Source organism: Phycodurus eques, chromosome 1 (assembly GCF_024500275.1).
Source record: "Phycodurus eques isolate BA_2022a chromosome 1, UOR_Pequ_1.1, whole genome shotgun sequence".
Taxonomy (NCBI): domain Eukaryota; kingdom Metazoa; phylum Chordata; class Actinopteri; order Syngnathiformes; family Syngnathidae; genus Phycodurus; species Phycodurus eques.
The window spans coordinates 14,122,411-14,146,604 of record NC_084525.1 but is presented as its reverse complement, the minus strand read 5'-3'; the positions used below and the strand labels follow the sequence as shown (position 1 = coordinate 14,146,604).

At 43.7% G+C, this 24,194-nt stretch overlaps 1 protein-coding gene across 12 annotated transcripts in view; it reads right to left on the bottom strand.

Annotated features, from left to right (window-relative positions):
• The window catches only part of LOC133403748 (membrane-associated guanylate kinase, WW and PDZ domain-containing protein 1-like), a 126,536-nt gene that overhangs the window by 49,626 nt on the left and 52,716 nt on the right, over positions 1–24,194 (bottom strand). For 4 of the 12 annotated variants that reach the window (XM_061678944.1, XM_061678960.1, XM_061679023.1 and 1 more), the window contains exons 3-7: positions 18,318–18,437; positions 8,942–9,130; positions 3,047–3,314; positions 2,426–2,511; positions 2,043–2,081 (exon numbers count right to left, since the gene is read on the bottom strand). In XM_061678944.1, coding sequence (XP_061534928.1) covers positions 2,043–2,081; positions 2,426–2,511; positions 3,047–3,314; positions 8,942–9,130; positions 18,318–18,437 — 702 coding nt within the window. The remainder of the gene's footprint in view (positions 1–2,042; positions 2,082–2,425; positions 2,512–3,046; positions 3,315–8,941; positions 9,131–18,317; positions 18,438–24,194) is intronic. The other 8 variants (XM_061678952.1, XM_061678967.1, XM_061679042.1 and 5 more) reach the window with 4 other exon arrangements.

Sequence of the window (24,194 nt, the reverse complement as noted above, 5' to 3'; positions counted from 1 at the left end):
TAGTGAGCCAATGGGAAGGGGGACCCACGTTACCATTTCGGGATGCGCCCAGCCGGGCCCCATGGGTGCAGGCCCACCCACCAGGCGCTCGCCTTCGAGCCCCACCTCCACGCCTGGCTGCAGAGGGAGGCCCGGGTGACCCGCAAGGGAAAACGTCTTCCATTATTTTTAAACAGGTGTCTTTGGAGCTGTGCTTTGTCTGGTCCTTCACCTAGGACCTGTTTGCCATGGGTGACCTTGCCAGGGGCATAAAGCCCCAGACAGCTTAGCGTCTAGGATCATTGGGACACACAAACTCCTCCACCACGATAAGGTGACGGCTCTTTTATATATAATAATTAATTAATATAATAATAATTGCATTAAAAACGGAATTGGAAAAACATAATTTGAATTTGTATTGTTCAATTTGAAGAATTGGCTTTAAGAACTTAATCTGAATAGTATACATTGAAATGTAATTTTAGTATGGAACTGAAGTACAATACACTTGAAAAGTGAATGTAAGTTAATGTTTTATCCGCAATGGAAATTCAAATTATATATTTTCACATTCAGTTTGATCATTTTAGATTCAGTTTGACAAATTCAATTTCAAATTAGTTGTGACAGACATCCGGGGACTGTAAGGAACAGCAATTGATCAGCGATAAACTGAAAAAAAACGAACGAAAGAGGAGTCTTTGACCAATAAGCGCCCTTGTTTTTTATCACGTTACATAGGGACTCTCCGGAAAGTCTAATCTTTTTAACCGGCTACAGCATTTTAACCTTCATACCACCTTTCCTTAATCTTTGTGGAATGCATCATATGGTCAAAAATAGAAAAAAAGGTGCCTTCTTTCAAACCCGTTTAGTCCCCAACATAACGTCATCCAGGCATTGAACTCCATGCCTTTGGCTTTACCGACACCTAGGGGTAGAAATAGCACCACATCTCGATACAGACAGCACTGTTTCAAATGAATTCAGGGGGTTTACATGAATGAATTGTAGTCCAGCCCTTCTGCATCTGTTGGCCATTTTTTTCTTTGTGGACATTTTCTTGGACTTTGATGTTTTCCACCAAAGACAAATCTGTTAAAGTCAAAGGTTAGAGGGCTGAAATTTGGCCACACAGTTTTGAACAAGTTAATCTTTAAAACCATGGCGCAATTTCCAAGTTACTAGAAATAGGAGATAAACATTGACAATACACTATTATCCCATTCTATTCTTACATTATAAATCAAAATTTTCAATATACTGTAAACCTGATGTTTTATAATGCTTTTCCTATGAATAATGAACGAATAATGGAACCAGAGACCAAACCATTATTTTTTTGGGACATCCAAGCTGCTTATCTCTTATTTCTAATAACTTGGAAATGATGCCATTTTAAAGTTTAACATGCTTTTCTGTTAGCTTGAGCTACTACGCGAGTCCCCCGCTTCATAGGCCGCTGGGTTTTGCCGAGCGCTGCGCTCCACACGGTTGCGAGTGTCGTAGATCCGATCACTGGATGATTGCAATTCAGCTAGTGCTGGCGATCATATGCTAAATTACATTGGATATTGACTACTTTTGGTGTTGTAGGCAAAGAATTTTGGTCAGAATATTCATGACCCTCACAAGCTAATGTAACTGTCTAACAACAGCTGGTGCCGACCAGAGCACTACTGAATGATACGGTTCTTGTTATCAGTCCATTTTTTTTCTATATCGGAAGATGAGTGTGACGTTTTTGTCCCAGTATCGATCCAATAGTTATCAGTGCAATAGTTATTGTGCATCCCTACAGGCAGGGGAACGTCATTCGACTCAGCCGGGGCTACAAAGGTGTACAAAGCTGCCCGATGTCCACATTTCAGTCACAGAAAGCCTTGACATAACATAAGAAACGTGAGAGAAGGTGACGTGCTAGGAGGGAACGTACTGCCATCCATGGCAGACTATGGACCAAACCGTGCTCCTCTGAGCCTCTGGGACCCAACAGCATACAATCTTGGCAATAAACCCGCTGCTGATGGCCATTATGGTAAAAAACAGAGACATCCTACCTAGATCACTCTCCAGGTCCTCCGTATGTATCCCCTCTTCTCCAAGGTGAAAGCAAGACGAAACAGAAAAACATGAAGAGCAGGAAAGAGATAGGGGGTAGAGTAGAATCAGGTGGGGAATGAAGAATCCAAATAACAAATGGGAGAAAAAAAGAGAACGAGAAACCCCTTAGAAAGTCACAGCAATGTAGGATACGCATAAAACTAGAGGGGTGGTATGCTACATTCCTCTTTGCCACATGATGGCGCAATTTCCCCACGTGTGTTTCTTTGTAAACTTTATTCATCAGCTGCCTCTTAGACAACTACTTATTTTTCTCCCCAAATACCTTTTAATGATTTCAAACTGCTAAAATAGTACACTAAGTTCTCTGGAAGCTTACCATCATCATCACCACACTCTTCCAGACTCCTGGAGGTTTTGTCTCGACACCGGGGATCCAACCATGATGTGGTCTTTGTGTTATGGCTGACAGAATACAAACAAGAGTTGAAAACAGCCTCTTAGCTAAAACACGTCACGTGTCAATAACAATTTGAATTCGAACCACGTTTGCATATATATCAAGGAACGGCGGCCTCTGCTGCACAGACAAATAAGAATAATATCAACACATGCAAAACAATCAATCCCTGGATTTTTCCTTCAATTGTCAAAAGAAACAATAGTGACTGGAAAAATTTACATACAAGCTATTTAAATTCACAGCCATGTCCTGGTGATGTGCCTTTGTTGTGCTGCAGAGAGGACCGAGAGGTGGAGGTAGTCAGGTGATCGGGGTGTGATCTCCTTTAGAGCTCGACACATGAAGGGATTAACGGGAAATTAGTAGAGGAACCCAGGGAGGCTGGGCTGGCTTTAAAACTACATCATTGGGGGGTCCAGATAGCCAGTGGACGTGCAACATGGATAAATACCTTGACTACTTTGTGAGCTACTTTGACTATTTCAGTTATAGCAACAAGTGAATTCATGCTGTTAAATTATGAGCTGTAACACATACTCTATGAAGTAAAGTTCTCCATTCTCAGTGTATGCCATCTCCCAGTTGTCTGGCAGCGGCCCCAGTGCATCTTCCGGGGAGACCTGCGGCTCTGCCAGTGTCTGCTGCCCGCTGTCCGCTGTGGAGATGGCCGCATTGTTCAGACCACAGGAAGGAGCGTTGTCACGTGCGGGGTACGGCCGGAGGATGCCACCGCGGCTCTCATCCTGGTCGCTAGAGTTACCTGTGCACAATAAAGGAGAGGGGAAGAGGCTACGCACTAAGGATCCTGGGTCACAAAACAGGCATGACAAGGAAAAACAACATAGAAGAACAAAAGACAGTTTATGTATTACACAAGCCAGAAAAGAACAGATGAAATAAGCAACAGCCCACCCTAACCTAGCCCCTTTCTCCTCATAGTGTAGTGAAAGGACCCCAGAAATATGCAAAGGTTTCCCACCAAGAGTCTTTACCAAACTATTTTTGACCCCCACCCTCTTATTTTTGCCACCATTAAACCTTATTCTCCATAAACTAGCTTTCCCAGCCCCTGCCTCCACTCATTTCCCAGCTCTGGCCCAGTAGAGTCCCACCTCTTTCAAGCTCCTTTCAGGCCTGATCAAATGCTAATTCAACATTCTGGCAGCCTGGCAAGTGGACAAAAGGAGGGCACAAATCCACAGTAGCAAGAGAGGTGGGAAAACCCCAGACTCACAAAACAGCAAAGAGCTTTGAAGAAACTGGAACTGATAGACACATCCATCCATTTTCCATACCGTTTATCCTCACTAGGGTCGCGGGTGTGGGGGAGCCTATCCCAGCTGACACTGGGCAAGAGGCGGGGTAAACGTGCGGGGTACGGCCGGAGGATGCCAAACCCTGAGCTGGTCACCAGTCAATCGCAGGGCACATATAAACAAACAACCATACGCACTCACACCTTCGGGCAATTTAGAGTCTTTAATCAACCTACCATGCATGTTTTTGGGATGTGGGAGGAAACCGGAGAAAACCCACGCAGGCACGAGGTGAACATACAAACTCCACACAGGTGAGGCCGGATTTGAACCTCAGAACTGCGAGGCAGATGTGATGTGCTAACGAGGCAGTCATCGTGCTGCCTACTGATAGGGACAATTTATTAAAAAAATTTCTTTCTTTTAAATTCCCTGAGCCGCAAAAATATACACATTTAAACCCTCCAGTGTATGGAATATATTTCACCGGGTCACCACGGTGCTTTCAATGCCGCAGCATGAGGCGCTAGCTGACAGCTAGCTCGCGAGCTAACAGGCTTCCGCTCTCTCCGCTGCAGGACGGCGTCACCTCCTCCTTTGGGAATTTAAATCGCGACACTGAGCTATTCAGTAAATTGGGGCATCCGGGGAAGAGGCAATGTGTAGGCACAGCTAGATAGCTAACTGTACGCTGTAGTGGTAGATGGGCCAAGCAATCATAACTAAGGAACTCGCAATTGCGCCGGATAACCACTGATGCGAACAATGACGCTGAAATCAGAATCATCTTTATTGGTTGTGTTAAAACACACAAGGAATTTGTCTCCGGTAGTGGAGCTACTCTAGTGTGACAAAAAAAAAACAACAACAAAAAACAGCCATTATGACAAAATATACATTTAGGAGATAAAAAACAAGTACGGGGAGTAATTTATCAATGAAAGGGAGTCAGTCATGTGGTAGTGCTGATACAATGACAACTTAAAACAACTTAAAGTGACTAGTAGTACTAGTGCTGATGGTGCGTATGGATGAGGTGGTTTCCCCCAGCCTCACCTGCTGTGTCCTGCCTGTCAGGAAGCTGTACATCCACTGGCAGATTGCAGGTGAGATGCTAAGATGGAGGAGCTTGGAGGAGAGTTCAGAAATGTTGGTGTTGAACGCCAAGCTAAAGTTGACAAACACGATCTTTGTTTAGGTCCCTGTGTTGTCGAGATGTTCCAGGATGAAGTGCAGTGCCATGTTGACTTCATCATCCACCGACCTATCTGCTCAGTAGGGAAACTGCAGGAGGTCCAGCAACGGTCCTGTGACAGTCTTGTGACGCTGTTTAGGTGGTCCAGCACAAGGCGTTCAAAGGACTACATGACCGCAGATGTCAGGGCGACAGGCCTGTAGTCATTGACACCCAAGATTGCAGGTTACTTGGGGACTGGGATAATGGTGGAGCGTTTGAAGCAGGATGGAACGTCTCACAGTTCCAAAGATCTATTAAAAATCTGAGTGAAAACTGGAGAAAGCTGGTCCGTGCAGACTTTCAAGCAGGATGGGGACACCCTGTCCGGGCCAGGCGCTTTGTTGACCTTTTGTTGCTTGAAGAAACTTCTCATGTCCTTTTTGTGAATGGTCAAGGCAGGAGGGGGAGTTAGATGTGTGATGGAGGTCCTTGGAGTTTAGGCTAGTTGGGTGTGGAGTATGAAAGTGTCCTCATCAAATCTGCAGTGAAATGTATTTAAGTCGTCAGGCAGTCCTTTATTGTCCTCTGCTTGAGGGGATGGTCTCCTGTAGTTGGCTATTGATTGTAATCCTCGCCAAACTACGCATCTCTTGGTGATGTTAATTTCCTTTGTCAGATGGTGTCTGGCTTGCTTGTACAGGGCTCTGTCCCCACTCCAATTGTGCTGATTTTCTATTAAAAGTTCCAGAACGGCCTGGCCCGATCTCACCTCCGTTGCTTTTCCATTACAACAGGCACCAATCAAAAGTGGGGGTGATTGGGGCAGGATGAAGAAGAAGGTGGCATGCTCATTTCTTTTCACACCTTCCATCTCAGTGTATTTCACCTTCTGCCAATAAGGACAAAAATGCCCACGCCTCCTAAGTCGACCACAGAACAAAAGCTGCTTTAAGTCTGCCACACACTGCGCGACGTGCTTGAACCCAACTGGACCGGACCATTTTTGGATGCCCGGCAAACCTGTATAAGTGTTTGATGCTGTGAATTCAGTTTCTTTTACTTTATCACGTTCCTTAAAGCACAATAAGATTAATAGTTAAGGAAGAAGCAGGTTGCTAAAGTCAGAAGATGTTGATGAGAATAAAAGTGAGAGTGTGGATATTTGAAAGGAGGCTCGCTGGCTCCGTTCGTTTGAACGTACCCAAGGTGTATGTACGTTAGAGTACATTCTGGTCACAAGTTTTGCTTTTTCATCCACAAGGACATTATAATTTATGAATATAGTTAAGTATTGATGCAAAACACAATCGTCAATGTTTTGTATACTATTTATATGGCTTGATGTGGCACGGCTCACCTAAACCCGGAAAAGCTTATCTTCAGCAACGTGAAGACGGCGATTCAACTTTTGAATTGCGGCAAAACCAGTGGCTCATGAAAACAGTTGTCAAGTCACACACACTGCACGACAGTTCAGTCGGGTTCGGCGGCGTCATTCGGTATGCGGCAGCCCATAGACGCCATGATTGTTAAAGTGACAAGTCACCGCGTTTAAAGAAATGCCTACATCAGCCACTCAGATGACAGTTACGTCAGGCTGCCGCAGCCTGCGTTTTAGAACCAGGTCTGAAGAGGTTCTGAGGAATGGTGCCATTGGCACTGTCCGGGCTCGAAAAAGTGTATTGGAGAAGTGATACACAGGGCAGAACCAGGCTGGTTGCCGGTAGAACCGGTACAATGGAAAAGGGGCAAAGGTGTCCTCCTTGGTCTGTACAGTCAACAGAGTGATGAGTCTTTGAGCGTGGTATAACAGTGGTCTAGAATGTTGTTTTCCCTGGTGGGATATATTTAGATTTAGGAAGTTTGTGGTTAAGTCTTTCTCTGTTAAAGTCTCCAAGAATAATGACGAGCGAATCTGGGTGAATTTTTTTTCAAGTTGATTTACTTGGTCTGCCAGCGTTTGCAGCATGGTGTTCGTGTTAGCCTGGGGTGGAATGTAAACATCGGTGAGTAAAAAGGAGGAAAACTCACGTTGTGAATAGAATGACTTACAGTTCAAAAACAACATTTCCAAGTCTGCGCTGTAGTCTGTGTGGAGTACTGTGAGATCAGTACACCATTTTTTCATACCTTTTGCTTTCTCCGAGAGCTCCGTGACGCGGTATGCTCTGTGGAGTTGGAAGCCAGGCAGTTGTATCGCTCCATTGGGGATGTGTTCACTGAGCCAAGTCTTAGTAAAGCAGAGGGTGGCAGAATATGCAAAGTTCTTGTTGGTCCTTGTGAGGAGAAGAAGCTCTTCCATTTTGTTGGGTAGACAGCGTAGATTTGCATGATGAATCGACAGAAGTGGAGTTCTAGATCCTGAAATCGCTGTTGAAGCTTAAACAGTGCCTGGCTCGCTCCCCCCAGTGGTGTCGCCTGCGTCTTCGCCTTGTGTCATAGAGAGCTGTGACACCTCTGGTTAGTATTTACGAAAAACCTTTGCGGATTTGTGAAACTTGGTTAAAAAAGGTCCGGAATAGACACCCTAAAGCTTAGCAAGTATTCACTTGTGTAAGTAAGTAGCGTAAGGTTGCTAAAGACAAACGAAAATTACAAAAACAAAGACAATACTAGAGAGCGCGTTATCGAGGCGACCATGCGCTATCTTGGTTTCGCCCAAGTGCATCACTAGGTGCCATTTTAGTCGCACCCAAAACATGAGGAAAACTGAAATGGTGAAAAACTGTTTAACGCGATACCTCCACAATTCAGTACTAAGTAGCCTTTGCACATTTTCAGCAATTACCGTGTGTTAGTGCCAATGGCATGGGTAACTTACACATCTGTGAAGACACCATTAAAGCTGAAAGGTACATACAGGTTTTGGAGAAACATATTTTTCATGGACGCCCCTGCTTATTTCAGCAAAAGACAATGCCAAACCACATTCTGCATGTGTTACAACAGCGTGGCTTCGTAGTAAAAGAGTGCAGGTACTAGACGTCTCCCATTGAAAATGTGTGGCGCATTATGAAGCGTAAAATACAACAACGGAGATCCCGGACTGTTGAACAGCTGAAGCTGTACATCAAGCAAGAATGGGAAAGAATTCCACCTACAAAGCTTCAACAATTAGTGTCCTCGGTTCCCAAACGTTTATTGAATGTTGTTAAAAGAAAAGGTGATGTAACACAGTGGTAAACTGTCCCAGCGTTTTTGGAACGTGTTGCAGCCATAAAATTCTAAGTTAATGATTATTTGCTAAAAACAATAAAGTTTATCAGTTTGACCATTAAATATCTTGTCTTTGTAGTGTATTCAATTAAATATAGATTGAACATGATTTGAAAATCATTATATTCTGTTTTAATTTATGTTTAACACAACGTCCCAACTTCGTTGCAATTGGGGTTGTATTTAGAAACAAATCTCTGAGTTTACGGGGTCATTAAATGGCAGGATAAATTAAATTACTGAACTCACAATAACGCTGATTCGATATTGCTGCTACTTTTTTAAGTTTCCAACAAGTGCCTTACTTCCATTTGCATAGCATAACATTTAATTGTTATTATAATTTTTGCTTAGCTATTAAGATTTTTATTCTTGGTAACACAAACATTGGAGCTACACTCCAATTTATTTTTATCTGTACAACACAATCACAATTGATGCTTTATATTCCATTTTATTCTCTATGCATAATGAAATAAGTCACAACATTTGGCTTTCAAAACATCCTCCTGAATAATCTGGCGCGCCCCCCTCCTCCCAGGCAGATGGCAGTGTTTGGAGGCTTGTGCGGAAAGAAATCAGCCTGACAAAAGACATGATGTAACCACCAGACATGGAAGATCACAAACACACACATTCTCACCCTCCAACTGTGTTCTTGATCTCAGACACACGTATCTCATACACATACACTGCTTGAGGACAAAGACAAAGAAGATGACCCCGCAGTGATAGTGAGAGAAAAGAGACAATGAGGCAGAAAATGCACTGTGATACTCTCACCTGTGAAAGTGTTGTTCATTTCCGAGGCCCGGTAGTCATCGTCATCGTCAGCAGGCACTACTCGGACGCTTTGCATGTCATTGTAGGACTTGGTGCGCTTCGGAGTAGACTGCTGGGAGCCTGCATCTCCGAGAATCACTGTCCCAATGATGGGCTGCCTTGGCGGCTTGGGGGTCCCATAATAGTTACCTAGGCAACAAGGAGGACATTAGCATGCTTGAGAGGGAGAAGGAGAAAGTGATAGCAAGCTGGGGCTCAAGAATAGACAGTAAGTGCAGGAAAAAAAAATCTTGCAGAACATCTTTGAATTCCCATCATTTGATGCTGAGAAGAAAGGACAGAGCAGGATCGCAATATTACTACAAATCAGCTGGCATGCAGGTCAGTTACTTATCTCAGCCTTATCCTGATCTGCTTTATTTAACAGAGTTTTCCCAGACTGATATCATTTGAGCTATAATACACTGGAATCAACACGTTCACTATCGCTTTTCCCTGTAACCAGGGAAAACGATAATACAGTGATTCCTTATGAAGACAATTATTGATAGTCATCTTATCAGGCATGAAGCTTGGGTAATTGGATCCAATGACAACACTGGAATAACACTGCACCTAAGCCGGCAATTATTATTATGTTACCTTTTGAGCAACCTTTATTTATCCATCCATCCATTGTCTGAACCGCTTTATCGTCACAATGGTCGCAGGCGTGCTGGACCCTATCCCAGCTATCTCGGGCGAGAGGCAGGTTACACCCCGAACTGGTCGCCAGCCAATTGCAGGGCACATATAAACAAACAACCAATCTCTCCATCTGAAGAACATATCCAGAGTGAAGGCTTGCATGTGTCAAGCAGACCAGGAGAAGCTCATCCATGCTTTTATCTCAAGTAGACTTGACTATTGTAATGGTCTTCTGATTGGACTCCCTAAAAAGAGCATTAATCAGCTGCAGCTCATTCAGAATGCTGCGGCTCGGGTTCTGACTAGAACAAAGATGTCAGAGCATATTACTCCAAATCAAAAGTATTTACACTGGCTTCCAGTCAGCTTTAGAATAGAGTTTAAAGTTTTGCTACTGGTCAATAAATCACTAAACGGTTTAAGTCCTGAATACATGAAGGAAATCCTAATGGCATATAAACCCAGTAGGGCTCTGAGATCGACAGACTCAGTTCAAATAGTGGAGCACAGAGTCCAAAGCAAACAAGGTGGAGCAGCATTTAGCTATTATGCTGCACACAAATTGAATAAGTTGCCAACAGAAGTGACGTCAGCCCCAAGTGTGCATGTTTTTAAGTCCAGGTTAAAAACTCTTCTTTTCCCCCATGCTTTTTAGAGCATTTCTACTTTTAAATGTTATTTCTTGCATGCTGTTTTAATTGTATTTTTTTTCTCTTTTTCCCCCTCTTTGTTTTAAATGTTTATAAGCTGTTTTTTCTTTCTTTTTAAATGCTTTTAATCATGTAAAGCACATTGAGTTACCTTGTGTATCAAATGCGGTATATAAATAAATTTGCTTTGCTTTGCTTCAATCAACCTACCACGCATGTTTTTGGGATGTGGGAGGAAACCGGAGTGCCCGGAGAAAACCCACGCAGGCACGGGGAGAACATGCAAACTACACACAGGCGGGGCCGGGATTTTGAATCCCAGTCCTCAGAACTGTGAGGCAGATGTGCTAACCAGTCGTTCAGTGTGCCGCCAACCTTTATTTATTTAACCTTTATTTATCCAGGTAAGGTAATTGAGCTGCTGCACAGCTGCTGAAATATGTATTTAACGCATCACCATTTTTCTCACTAAATATACTTTCAAAGGTGCTATTGACCTGAAAATTTCAACAGATGTTGGTAACAACCCAAGTAATCCAAACATACAAAGAAAGTACGACAAATAAGATCAGAAATGAAGTTATGTGTAAAAATGTGAAATGACACAGGAAAAAAGTATTCAACACATGAAGAAAGGGAGGTGCAAAAAGTCATGGAAAGCCAAGACAACACCTAAAATCTATCAATAATCAAACATCAATCAAGCCCCTTGTCAGTGCAAATGAATATCAGCTGGTTCATTCCTAATTGATGGCCGACAAAAAAACTCTCATTGCCAAGGCGTGAGTCAAGACACATCTCATGATGGGGAAGAGCAGAGCGCTGTCTCAAGACCATCGCAAAGTAATTGTTGCAAAACATTACATTGGCAATGGTCTCATATCTAAGCTTCTGAATGTTCCAGTAAGCACGGTTGGGGCCATAATACATAAGTGGAAAGCCAATCATACCACCATAAATTTGCCTTGATCTGGTGCTCCTCGCAAGATTTCTGACAGAGGAGTGCAAAGAATAATCAGAAGAGTTGTCCAAGAGCCAGGGACCACCTGTGGAGAACTTCAAAAAGATCTGGAATTAGCAGGTACTGTTGTCACAAAGAAAACAGTGAGTAATGCACTCTGCCGCCATGGCCTATATGCACGCTCACCAAGCAAGACCCCATTGCTGGGAAAAAAAAGCATGTCAAAGCTCGTTAGATGTTTGCTGAACAGCATTTGGACAAGCCAGTTAAATACTGGGAGAATATGGTATGGTCGGATGAGAGCATAAATGAACTCTTTGGATGCCATAATGCACACCACGTTTGGAGGACAAATGGCACTGCACATCACCCTAAAAACACCATGCCAAAAGTGAAGTTCGGAGGTGGGAACATGATGTGGGGATGGTTTTCAGGAAATGGTACTGGTAAACTTCACATTATTGAAGGAATGATGAATGGGCAAATGTACGGAGACATTCTTGAAAAAAATCTGCTGCCATGTACGATGATGATGAAAATGAAACGAGGGTGGACATTTAAGCAGGATAATGATCCAAAACATATTGCCATGGAAACTCTCAACTCTCAAAGAAAAAAAACAAAAGCTGCTGGAATGGCCCAGCCAATCACCGGACTTGAATCCAATTGAAAATCTATGGAAAGAACTGAAACTCAAGGTCCATAAAAGAAGCCCAGGGAACCTTCAAGATTTGAAGACTGCTTGTGTGGAGAAATGGGCCAAAATCACACCAAAACAATATATGCGACTCGTTCCTCCATACAGGAGGTGTCTTGAAGCTGTCATTGCAAAGGCTTTTGTACAAAGTATTAAATGAATACCAGTTGGAGTGTTCAATACTTTTCCCTGTGTTATTTCACATTATTACACACAACTTAATTTTTGAACATATTTGGTCTACTTCCTTTCTATGTATGGATCACTTGGGTTGTTCCCAACATCTGGTGAAAGTGTGATGTCAATAGCAATTGGTCAAACTGCTGGAGAGTGCAGGTAGTAGTATGCATGGTGAGCAGAGCACAAAGATAGGGTCGGGTCTTACCAATGACTGTTTTATGAATGAATTTGTCTGCGTGAATGAAAAGAGGGCCGATTGACGAAGGAGTCCAGTTCACAGTGGTGCGTGTTAAAGGGAGCTCCGGTTACTTTTGAGGCAATCACTGAAATCAAATGATTTTTTGATTTGTGGCCGGGCCTGCACCCATGCAGCCCGAAAGGGTAACCTGGGTCCCCCTTCCCATGGACTCACCACCTGTGGGAGGGGCCATAGGGATCAGGTGCAGTGTGAGCCGGGTGGTGGCTGAAGGCCCCCGGCTACAGAAACGGGGTCTAGGGATGTGGAATGTCACCTCTCTGGCAGGAAGGACCCCGAGCTGGTGTGTGAGGTCGAGAAGTTCAGACGAGATATAGTCGGGCTCGTGTCCACATACGGCTTGGGCTCTGGTCCCAGTCCTCTCGAGAGGGGATGAACCCTCTTCCACTCTAGAGTTGCCCAAGGTGAGAGGCACCAAGCAGTTGTGGGTATACTTATTGGCCACCGGCTCGGCGCCTGTACATTGGGGTTCACCTCAGTGGATGAAGGGTAGCCTCCTTCAGCCTTCGGGTGAAGGGACGGGTCCTGACTGTTGTTTGTGCCTCTGCACTTTTTGGAGTCAGTGGGGGTGCTGGAGAGTCTTCCCGCTATGGACTCCATAGTTCTGCTGGGGGACTTCAATGCTCACGTGAGCATAGACAGTGAGACCAGGAAGGGTGTGGTTGGGAGGAATGGTCCCCCCGATCAGAACCCGAATGGTGTTCTGTTATTGGACTTCTGTGCTCATCACGGATTATCCATAACGAACATCATCTTCAAGCATAAGGGTATCCACACGTGCACTTGGCACCTGGACACCCTAGGTCATAGTTTGATGATCGACTTTATGGTTGTGTTATCGGGCTTGTGGCAGCATGTCTTCGACACTCTGGTGAAGAGAGGGGCTTAGCTGTCAACTAATCACCACCTGGTGGTTAGTTGACTCCGATGGTAGGGGAAGATGCCGGTCCGACCTGGCAGGCCCAAATGTATTGTGAATCCCCTGAAGAATCCCCTGTCAGAAGGAGTTTCAACTTCCACCGCCAACAGAACTCCATGTTCCAGGGGAGGCGGGGAACATTGAGGCCGAGTGGACCATGTTCCATGCCTCCATTGCTGAGGCGGCCGAACGGAGCTGTGGCCGTAATGTGGTCAGTGCCTGTCGTGGCGGCAACCCCTGAACCTGTTGGTGGACACCAACGGTGAGGGATGCCGTCAATCTGATGAAGGAGTCCTATCTGGCCTTTTTGGCCTGTGGGAACTCCTGAGGGAGCTGATGGGTACCGGATGGCCAAGCGGAATGCAGCTTTGATGGTCACTGAAGCAAAAACTCAGGCATGGGAGCAGTTCGGTGAGGCCATGGAGAAAGACTTCCAGACGGCTTCGAGGAAATTCCGATCCAACCTTCACCATCAACACTGTGTATAGTGGGGATGGGGGGCTGCTGACCTCGACTCTGGACGTTGTGAGTTTGAAGACCTCCTCAATTCCACCGACACGCCTTCCCATGACGAAGCAGAGTCTGGGGTCTCTGAGGCGGGCTCTCCTATCTCTGGGGTTGAGGTCACCAAGGTGGTTAAAAAGCGCCTCAGTGGCAAGGCCCCGCAGTTGGATGAGATTCACCCGGAATTCCTAAAGGCTCTGGATGTCGAATCTCGGATTCAGGAGGAGCAGTGTGGTTTTCGTCCTGGCCGTAGAACAGTGGACTAGCTCGACACCCTCAGCAGGGTCCTCGAAGGTGCATGGGAGTTCGCCCAACCAGTCTACATGTGTTTTGTGGACTTGGAGAAGGTGTTCGACTGTGTCCCTGTGGGGTGTATGGGGTACCGAACTCCCAGATACGGGCTGTTTGGTCCCAGTAAGACCGGTGTCAGAGTTTGGTCCACATTGCCGGCAGTAAGTCGGACTCGTTTCCGGTGGGGGTTGGACTCCGCCAAGGCTGCCCTTTGTCACCGATTCTGTTCATTACTTTTATGGACAGAATTTCTAGGCGTAGAGGGGGTCTGGTTTTGTGGCCTCAGTATTGTGTCTTTGCTTTTTGCAGATGATGTGGTTCTGTTGGCTTCATCCAGCCGTGATCTTAAACTCTCCCTTAAGCAGGAGTGTCAAACTAATTTTAGTTCGCAGGCCACATCCAACCCAATTTGATCTCAAGTGGGCCGGACCAGTAGATCCGTGGCCTTATAAGCTTTAACTAACGACAATTCAACTTTTTTTTTTACCATTTTTTTTGGGTGCACATAATTACTACATTTGGGAAAATATTCACATTTATTGATTATTCTCCTGTTGCCAATCTTGTTTCAAATCAAATGAGCAATCTCAAACGTCATAAAAAAAATTTCAACATTATGAATCATTTTTCATTTACAGTGGCAACTTAGAGATCACATTAGATCTTTAAACTGTATGTACCTTTTATAAAACAACATATTTACATAAACTTACACATCCATCTGGAAATCTTGAAAGGCTAAACTGACTCATTACACCATACAAACTAAAGTGGGAACTTTTTAGAATGAAAGTGCAGTTATCCTTCTGCCTTGTAAATGTATTCAGACAGATTGACAGTGTAACTAAAACATGAAGACAAAATAAATGTATTTGCTATGTCTATTAAGGACGTACATATCCACAGTAAATGCAAAATCGAAACTTAAATTAGCTGCTAATTTAATAGTCACCCTCATAAAAAGCTGAAACCACAAACATTGAATCTATAGTATATGAGGTTAGCATTAGTCTGCACAATTATCAAATTATCAAATTATCTTGTAGCTTACATCTCACTAAAGTAGTGACTTCCAGCTTTTCCTTGTCATGGGGTCGCCACCACAGCGAGTCACTCTCATGAATTGTTTGTCTGACATTATCCTAACCATATTTATCTGGGCTTTGACAAACCCATGTCTCAATTAACTTCACAAACTCATTTTTAACTGCACATGTGCAGATTTGCACATGAAATTACTGAACAAACAGGAAATTATATGATACATACTGTATATTGGCATTGCTTCACACAAAGTCTCACTCTCTCACTCCATATTGATTGGAGGTGTGCCCCAGTGCGCCAATCTTTTTTCTCTCTCTCAGCTTCGTGCATGTCATATCACGCGACTGACAGCACTTCCGGTTGTATTGTACTTGTGTCAAAATAAAAGCATGAGTTTCAAAATAAGAGTTTTTACATATAAATGAACTAAAACTTGAGTGTTGGGTAGAACACTGCCCGCGGGCCGGATTAGACCCCCTGATAGGCCGGGTTCTGGCTGGCGGGCTGTACGTTTGACATTCCTGCCTTAGAGATAGGGTGAGGAGCTCGGTCTTCCGGGAGGGGCTCAGAGTAGAGCTGCTGCTCCACCGCATTGAGAGGAGTCAGATGAGGTGGCTCGGTCATCTGATTAGGATGCCTCCTGGGCGCGTCCGTGGTGAGGTGTTCTGGGCACGTCCCACTGGGAGGAGACCACGGTGACGACCCAGGACACGCTGGAAAGACTATGTCGCCCGGATGGCCTGGGAATGCCTCGGGATAGCCCTGGACGAGCTGGATGAAGTGGCTGCGGAGAGAGAAGTCTGGGCGTCCCTGCTAAAGCTACTGCCCCCGCGACCCGACCTCGGATAAGCGGTAGAAAATGGATGGATGGATGAATAATTACTTGAGTACTGTAAGAGTAAGAAAGTACTCAGAGAAAAAACTACAAGTACTGAGTAATTTAGTGAGTTCTTCTTCTGATGTATTTTTTTTTTTAAATCAGAGCATGAACATCTTATAAAATTAAATTTGTGCAACTCAACAGATTTCTTTTTATGTTTTTGAGAGTGGAGGTAAAAATAAACAGAAATAAACTTGAATGTGATTGACTTGGACATGACGTTTAACTTGCTGCCTTCTTGGCCAGGTCCCCATTGCAATAGAGATGTTATGTTTTAGCTGGTCTTTTACCTGTTTAAATAAAGTTTAAATAAATAAGATCTGGTTGCACAAGGATGCAGTCCCTCTTATAACTGGCATGTGTTCAGAAGTAACAGATCACATTCAAACTCATGTTCAATGGGAGTCCACACACCCCTGCCAGCATTGTAAAATTGGAAAAAACAAAACAAAACACATGCATAGGGCCTTACAGAAACATTATTTGCTTTATCCACTAAAATGACTGAATGAAGAAACTGTTTGCGGACCAGACTTATTGATAAAGTGTGTGTGTGTGTGTGTGTGTGCGTGTGTGTGCGTGTGTGTGTGAGAGAGAAAGAGAGAAAGAGAGCGAGAGAGAGAGGGAGAGAGAGAGAGCGAGAGAGAGAAACAAGGTGTGTTTTACAGTTACTTGTGACCATAAAATAGTCCTAATGTTGCCATATGCACAGCTAAAACAACAGCAAAAACATCTGTAACTTACCACAAGGTGATTTCTAAAGTTCGCAAGGTGATTTCTCAAGTTAGAAGTAGGCTGAAATTTCCAAGTTTGGGCAGTGACAAAACTACACTGCTGTTGTTTTTCGTACTGTGTAATGTAAACATGAATCGCGCCAGGCTGTCACGACTCACTTTGATTGGTCCGCGACGCCCAATAGAAGACTTTGTGTGCCGACATGTGACTTTCCTGTGTCGTTTGATTGGTGAACTTCAGTCAAACATTACTGTGGTAATCATGGTAGATTGGAGCAACGGCGCCCAATGAAGTAAAAAATGAAAGTCTAAAAATAACTGTGCTTGATAAAACAATTCCCTGTATGCTATTATTTAAAAAGCCTTAACAAAGACAATATTATTCAGATTTGACTGACTCAGACATATATTCACTTAACACTGTATTTATTACTGTCATTGTAATTTGCAGTGCAGAACTGCATCATACTCAGAAATATCAAGTTTATATTTAAACAAAGTAATCAAAATACTAGTATACACCATTATGTATATATGATGCGGTGTAGGTTCTATAACACTGAAAACTACCAACACAATAACAAATAAAGTATGAAATTAATACATCTCTGGCAGTGTCTATCAAAATTAAGCATTATTGTCTTTGTAAAGACAGTTTATGATAAAACTCCTTTTATGGATTGCGATTGGGTAGGTATTGCTAATGTTAATGCCAGGGAGCGTACATGGCATCATGAGCTCTCGTTTTCAGAACAGATGTAATTTTGTATAACAAACAAATTTGCTCAATCTTATTAAACAAATTCATCGAGTTTATTTTATTGCTAGTTTTCAACAAGTTAGCTAGTTTCGAACATTACAACATAAAAGCATGTTAATATTATCTTACTTTTGTTAACCAGTTACACACAGCAGCATTTCTTTTTTTTAACATGAAATATTTAGTTAATATAAAGAAAAATTACAAAATGAATGAAAGGGGGTTAAATAAAAATTTTAAAATATATATATATATTTCAACTGCTTGAATTAAACATCACACACGACAGCAACATGCGTTATCATCTCAGTTAGTTATGAATGAAGCCAGTCGTCCTCAGTTCTCTGGTCACAGACTCCTATGGACAGGTGTGTGACATTGTGTGAAAGGGAAAAACGTGCCAACACAGAGATGTGGACCGCTGCCAAGCAGATTAGTGTTATAACATTCTCATTCTAGTCTCATTCATTCTATAACATTCATCACAAAGCCTTCCACATAGATATACACTTATTTATACTACATACACACTTCCCCACATGCGGCACCTTTATACATCCACACAGGTTTTTGTTCAAGTATGAGATTTAGAGCATTGGAAAACATTGTCCTAATCAGACTGAGAGGGACAGATGTAGCGTGACCCTGGTCCTGCAATCAAGTCTAATCTGAAATGTCCAATTTTACAGTCCACCCACATGTAGGGAACGTTCATTTGGATTATTGCTGTGCTTTTTCTTACTGGGATGAATCAGAACACCTGCCCGAGTTACACAGCATGTCAGTCATGATCATTATCATAGTCATCCTCACCCTCATACGTTCCAATTTCGAGCAGTGTGCCACTCTCTTCAAGTTCTAGGAAGTCCTCCACTGATAGAAAGTTGTAATCCACCCCTTGCACCTCTCCGTCTCGTGGGGCGCGTGTGGTACCTGAAGATGAATAAAACAAAATTAAGTTACGTAGGTGCCAATAAATTACTACAATTAAAGTCGAGGGGAAGGGTAAGGAGGGTTGAAAAAAAAAGTGATTTCCTGTCATGTGAAGGTTTTGTTTTGCCATCCACCTGTCAATCTCCCTTTCCATTCTTCCCTCACTCGTGAACAAGACCCCGAGATACTTGAACTCCTCCACTTGGGGCAGGATCTCATCCCTGACGCGGAAAGGGCACTACACCATTTTCCGACTGAGGACCATGGTCTCAGATTTGGAGGTGCTGATTTTCATCCGGACTGCTTCACACTCGGCTGCGAAACGCTCCAGTGAGAGTTGGAGATTATAGCTTGATGAAGCCCACACAACCACATCATCTGCAAAAAGCAGAGATGCAATCCTGAGGCCACCAAACCGGACCCCCTCTACGCCTTGGCTACGGCTCAGCTGCGCCTAGAAATTCTGTCCATAAAATATATGAACACAATTGGTGACAAAGGGCAGCCTTGGCGGAGTCCAACCCTCACTGGAAACTAATCCGATTTACTGCCGGCAATGCAGACCAAACACTGACACTGGTCGCACAGGGACTGTTTAGCCCATATCAGTGGGTTCGGTACCCCATACTCCCAAAGCACCCCCCACGGGACTCCCTGAGGGACACAGTCGAATGCCTTTTCCAAGTTCACAAAAGTCCTGCCAAGGGTGTAGAGCTGGTCCACTGTTCCACGGCCAGGACGAAAACCACACTGCTCCTCCTGAATCCGAGATTCAACTTCCCGATTGACCCTCCTCTCCAGCACCCCTGAATAGACCTTACCAGGGAGGCTGAGGAGAGTGATCCCCTTGTAGTTGGAACACACCCTCCGGCCCCCCTTCTTAAAAAAGGGGACCACCACCTCAGTCTTCCAATCCAGAGGCACTGTCCCCGATGTCCACGCGATGTTCCAGAGGCATGTCAACCAGGACAGCCCCACAACATCCAGAGCCTTTAGGAACTCCGGGCGAATCTCATCCACCCCCGGGCCTTGCCACCAAGGAGCTTTTTAACCACCTCGGTGACCTCAACCCCAGAAATAGGAGAGCCCGCCTCAGAGACCCCAGACTCTGCTTCCTCATGGGAAGGCCTGTCGGTGGAATTGAGGAGGTCTTCCAAGTATTCTCCCCACCGACTCATAGTGGGTTTTTTAGTGGTCCTTCCCGTAGGTTTGCCATGGGTGACCCTGCCAGGGCCATAAAGCCCCAGACAACTTAGCTCCTAGGATCACTGGGTCACAGAAACCTCTCCACCATTGAAAGCTGACGGCTCAAGGAGGGGTGTTCAACAAGCTATTATTGCTACTAAATGAGTGTTGGGGGGGGAAATAACCGGCTCACATCATCCCAGGAAAAGGCAGCCTGCTCAATCCCACAATAAAATAAATCACCTCTAGCGATGACCACATCCTAATCTTGTTTTACAGTACAGTGGTACCCTGAGATACTAGTTTATTCGTTTTGTGACCACGATCATAACTCAAAACGTGTATCTCTATTGAAATAGATGAAAAGGCCATTAATCTGTTCCAGCCTCCCAAAAAACCTGAGAAAGATTTTGTAATGTGTGTTTGAATAAGGAAAAAGTCTCGTGTATAATACTTTATAAAAAACATATACAGTAATTACATAATTAAATAGAATGCAAAGAATTAAATAGTTTTGGCCACATTTGTTCTTCAATTTAATGGATATTGCTCCTTCTAGTGTGTGAGCCTTGGCCCCCTGGGGGCAGTAGTATACATAAATACAGATACTGCTTCACTTGGGATGCTGCTCCACTGGGTCAATGAGACTAAGCATTTTCACTTTATTGAAAGAAACTGACACCATACAAAACAATGGAGACATGTATGGGCTATTGTGAGATGAGATGGCAGGCCAGGTGGCAGAATGAACCATGTGTGCAGTACAGATGTATGGAAGCACACAAAAACACAATGTAGCCCCCATTTACGACAGTCTAAGTCATGGACAGCTCATCTTAACAGGGGGTAGAAAGGCATGACTAGACTGTCTCCCCAAGATTTACTGTAACCAAATGAGAAATTATCCCAGCCACTTGGACAGCATCAGTGTATTCTATGGGAGATTAGCAAAAAAAGCTCATGTTTGGTACAAGACCCAAGTGTTAAGAGTCAGTGTGATTCTCTTATTGGCTTTTCTACCTTGATTGTTTTTTTTAATTGTGCTTGCGTTGAATTGAGGCCATTTACTAGACAAGACAGATACAAAACAAATCCCTCACATGAAAGCAAAAAAACATGAAGGATCATCATAACCGTTTTGTATTCACTTTAGCGGCACAAGATGAAAGTGAAGTTGTCTGGGAGTTTGACTGGTAGGACTGGGTGGTCCCATAGTGGGAGATATTTCAGAGGCTTGGCGAGATCTAATGAAGCCGTCTGCTGAGGCAAGAGTGGAGCTGTTATTTCAGGCTATTCCCCATAGTTGAGGGCTCAAAAGAGATGAATAATTCTAGTGTGCTTATATTGTAGAATATTGACAACTACAAACCGCTAAGCTTCCTCACAGTGTTACGTCATCACATAATTAGCAAACAACTGTTGTTCGCATTGTCCGTTTCTTTTAATGTTTTTAAATGAGCCATAGAGACAGTGGATATAAAAAAGTATTTGTTCAGGGAGAAAACTTGGTACAGATTAATCATAAATGACTCCACAGTCATGTTGATGCATTTGAGCGATATAGTACTTTCTGACTTCTTTTGAACTCATTTGCTTTGCTTTCAATTGGCGGGTTTACATGGAGCCTTGTGTTCCTATTAGAATCAGGTTAGAAACCCAAAACCGAATGAAAATGCAGTATATAAACACTTCCGTCGGAAGAAACAGGCTGAAACTGAATTGAATTTCATTCGGTTTTACATGGGTAGAATATTCCTTTGCCTAAACCGATTAAGTCATGTAAACAGTTCAATTGGAAGAGTGAGCCTGTTTTCTGTCTGTGCATGCTCTGTGTTGACAGAAATGCGCAGTGATGTTGTTTTACACGCTGGGGAAAAAATGGCGGCTTCCAGACAGAGCTGGTCTACGATACCGCGTGAAGTTCCGTCTGAACTTCCGCTAGATCTTTTTCTTTAATTTCTGCTGTACAAGCATTAACATTAAATATCAGAAGACTGTATTGTCTCAGTTAAGTATGTTTAATGCCAGAAGAGTTGATATCACAGTTCTGGGAGACAGACTGCACAGTGGCTGGAGAGTGTCTGTCGCCCCCTAGTTTATTCCCTCCTTTTATCCTGTCTTGGTCTACACCCTCGCAGGGATGTGACACAGTCTAACAATGTCTCAGCACTTTTTCTATGTGTGACTCAATGGTCTTAACTGTTTTTTTTTCTAGCTGAGCAAGCTTGGGGTGCATAGATAGAGAAATTCAAGGGCATAGCAGTAGAAGGTTTACAACAGTAAACAAGTAAGACTCAGACCTGAACCTATCTAAAATATGTGCTTGGAGGAGGGCTATCCTAACAATAGCTTTTTAAAGTACTTGTAAGTTGTTCTTAACAAGCCGTTGCTTTAATAAAAGTGGTCTCACATCATGTGATATTTACATAGATCTGAGCGTCGGAAAAACAGCTGTTAATTAATAATTAATGTAGTGGCCCATGTAAACACCAGATCGGAATAGATAAGGTCAGATATAAAGAGTTGACCTGCGATCTTCAATCGGAATGATTTCAATCAGAATTTCAAAAAAGTTCATGTAAACCCGGCTAACATAACATTGCGGCTTGTGTCCTTAAAACCCATTTGGATCATCTTTCGCTTCAAATCCTGGGAAACCATGACTGTGTCATAATCCTTACACCAGTTCTGATCAACAAACAACAATCATCAGTGGGAACATTCTTTCATAAACCAGCCACAATTCGCATAAATGCAAGACTTCTGAAATTCCACCAAACTCAGCTGAGAGTTTTTTTTTTCTTCTTTTTAATGTTTAGCTCTTTGTTTCTTCCACACAATTTAATGTTTTTTTCCTTGTAAATGGATGAACATCATGAAAATAAATGTCAAACCTGAAAAATGAAATGCATTTTCCATCTTGGAGGTATAAAAACAACCAATGTAATGTAGTAAGTAATTGAAAAAAATAGAAGCAGGAAAAGGTGGAATGGAGGACAACTGCTTAGCACATCTGCCTCCCAGTTCTGAAGACCCGGGTTAAAATCCAGCATCGCCTGTGTGGAGTTTGCATGTTCTCCCCGTGCCTGCGTGGGTTTTCTCCAGATACTCTGGTTTCCTCCCACATCCCAAAAACATGCAAGGTAGGTTAATTGAAGATTTTGAATTGCCAGTAGGTGTGAATGTGAGTGCAAACGTTTTTTTGTTTATATGTGCCCTGGCTGGCGACCAGTTCAGAGTGGACCCCACCTCTCGCCCAGTGTCAGCTGGGATAGGCTCCAGCACGCCCGTGTCCCTAGTGAGGATAAGCGGAATGGAAGATGAATGAATGAATGACTTATTTGGCAGTCATAAGAAGGACTGATCACCGATGACAAAATTCATTAACATTTGACAATTAGTGCTGATTTCTTCCAGAGCAGCTTTGTGGGTGTGCTATCCCAAGTTTTAAAGACAATGTTAAGCAGGATGGGAACTGCCACACACTCGGGGAAAGTTAACATGAAAAAAACTATTATAAATATTTATTTGCTATAACTCAGTATAATATGTGTGTTTGCCTCTTCCACGAACACTTCCAATTCCATCACTTCAAACTTCATTTTGCACTTGTACTTTCCCAAATGTTCGATGTTGAAAACCATCAGTGCTACCTAAAGTTGTAGCCGGGAGGGCGCTCTGTGTTCTCTCTCTCTCTCTCCCCTCCCTTCTCTGTTTTCAGCACCTGTCTCCAATCAGCCTTATCACCACCAGTATATAAACCTGCCTGTTCCAGGAAAAATTCGCCGAAGTATTGCAGTTACTTTCAGTGGTACCAGGGCCCATTTACCTCCCATACGTCACCCTATTCCTCGTTCCCTTTTTGACTCCCGTGTCTCCTTGTTCCAGTGTGTTTCCCCCTCCACCCGTGTTCCTGATCCACGTAATTCCTGCCGCCAAGCCAGCCGCCTGTCCTCACCACTCCCTGCCACCTGTCCACACCGCCGCCTGCCAACCCACCTGGGACCACCGCCATTACCTTTCATCAATAAACTATTCATCCTTTCAAATCTGCCTGCTCTTGTATCCAGCCACTCTCTATTCGTGTCAGAATACTTCGGCAACTCCGGAGGCACTGATGAACACACTCACTCTCCAAGGAGCCCACATAGGAAAACAAGAAAATACTCTCCAAGAACTCACGGAATCCCTACACTCCTTCACACAACAGGTTCTCGCATGACCGTTCCCGCTTGCATTATAGTTTCGGCTCTTAACACCCCCATCTCTGCCCTGATTGATTCTGGTGCCGATGACAATTTCATTCATGAAGTCATAATTGACCAGCTCCAAATTCCAACTGCTTCTGTCTCCGAAGAAGGTCACAGCCCTGGATGGCCGCATCATCTCCTCTGTTACCCATCAAACTGTGCCATTCACCTTGCTTATTTCAGGAAATCACAGCGAAAACATTTCCCTTTTTGTTATCCCTTTTCTCCTGATACCCCATTAGTACTTGGAATTCCCTGCCTTAAAAGACATAACCCCACCATAGACTGGACACACTTAGCCATCACCAGATGGAGCCCTCAC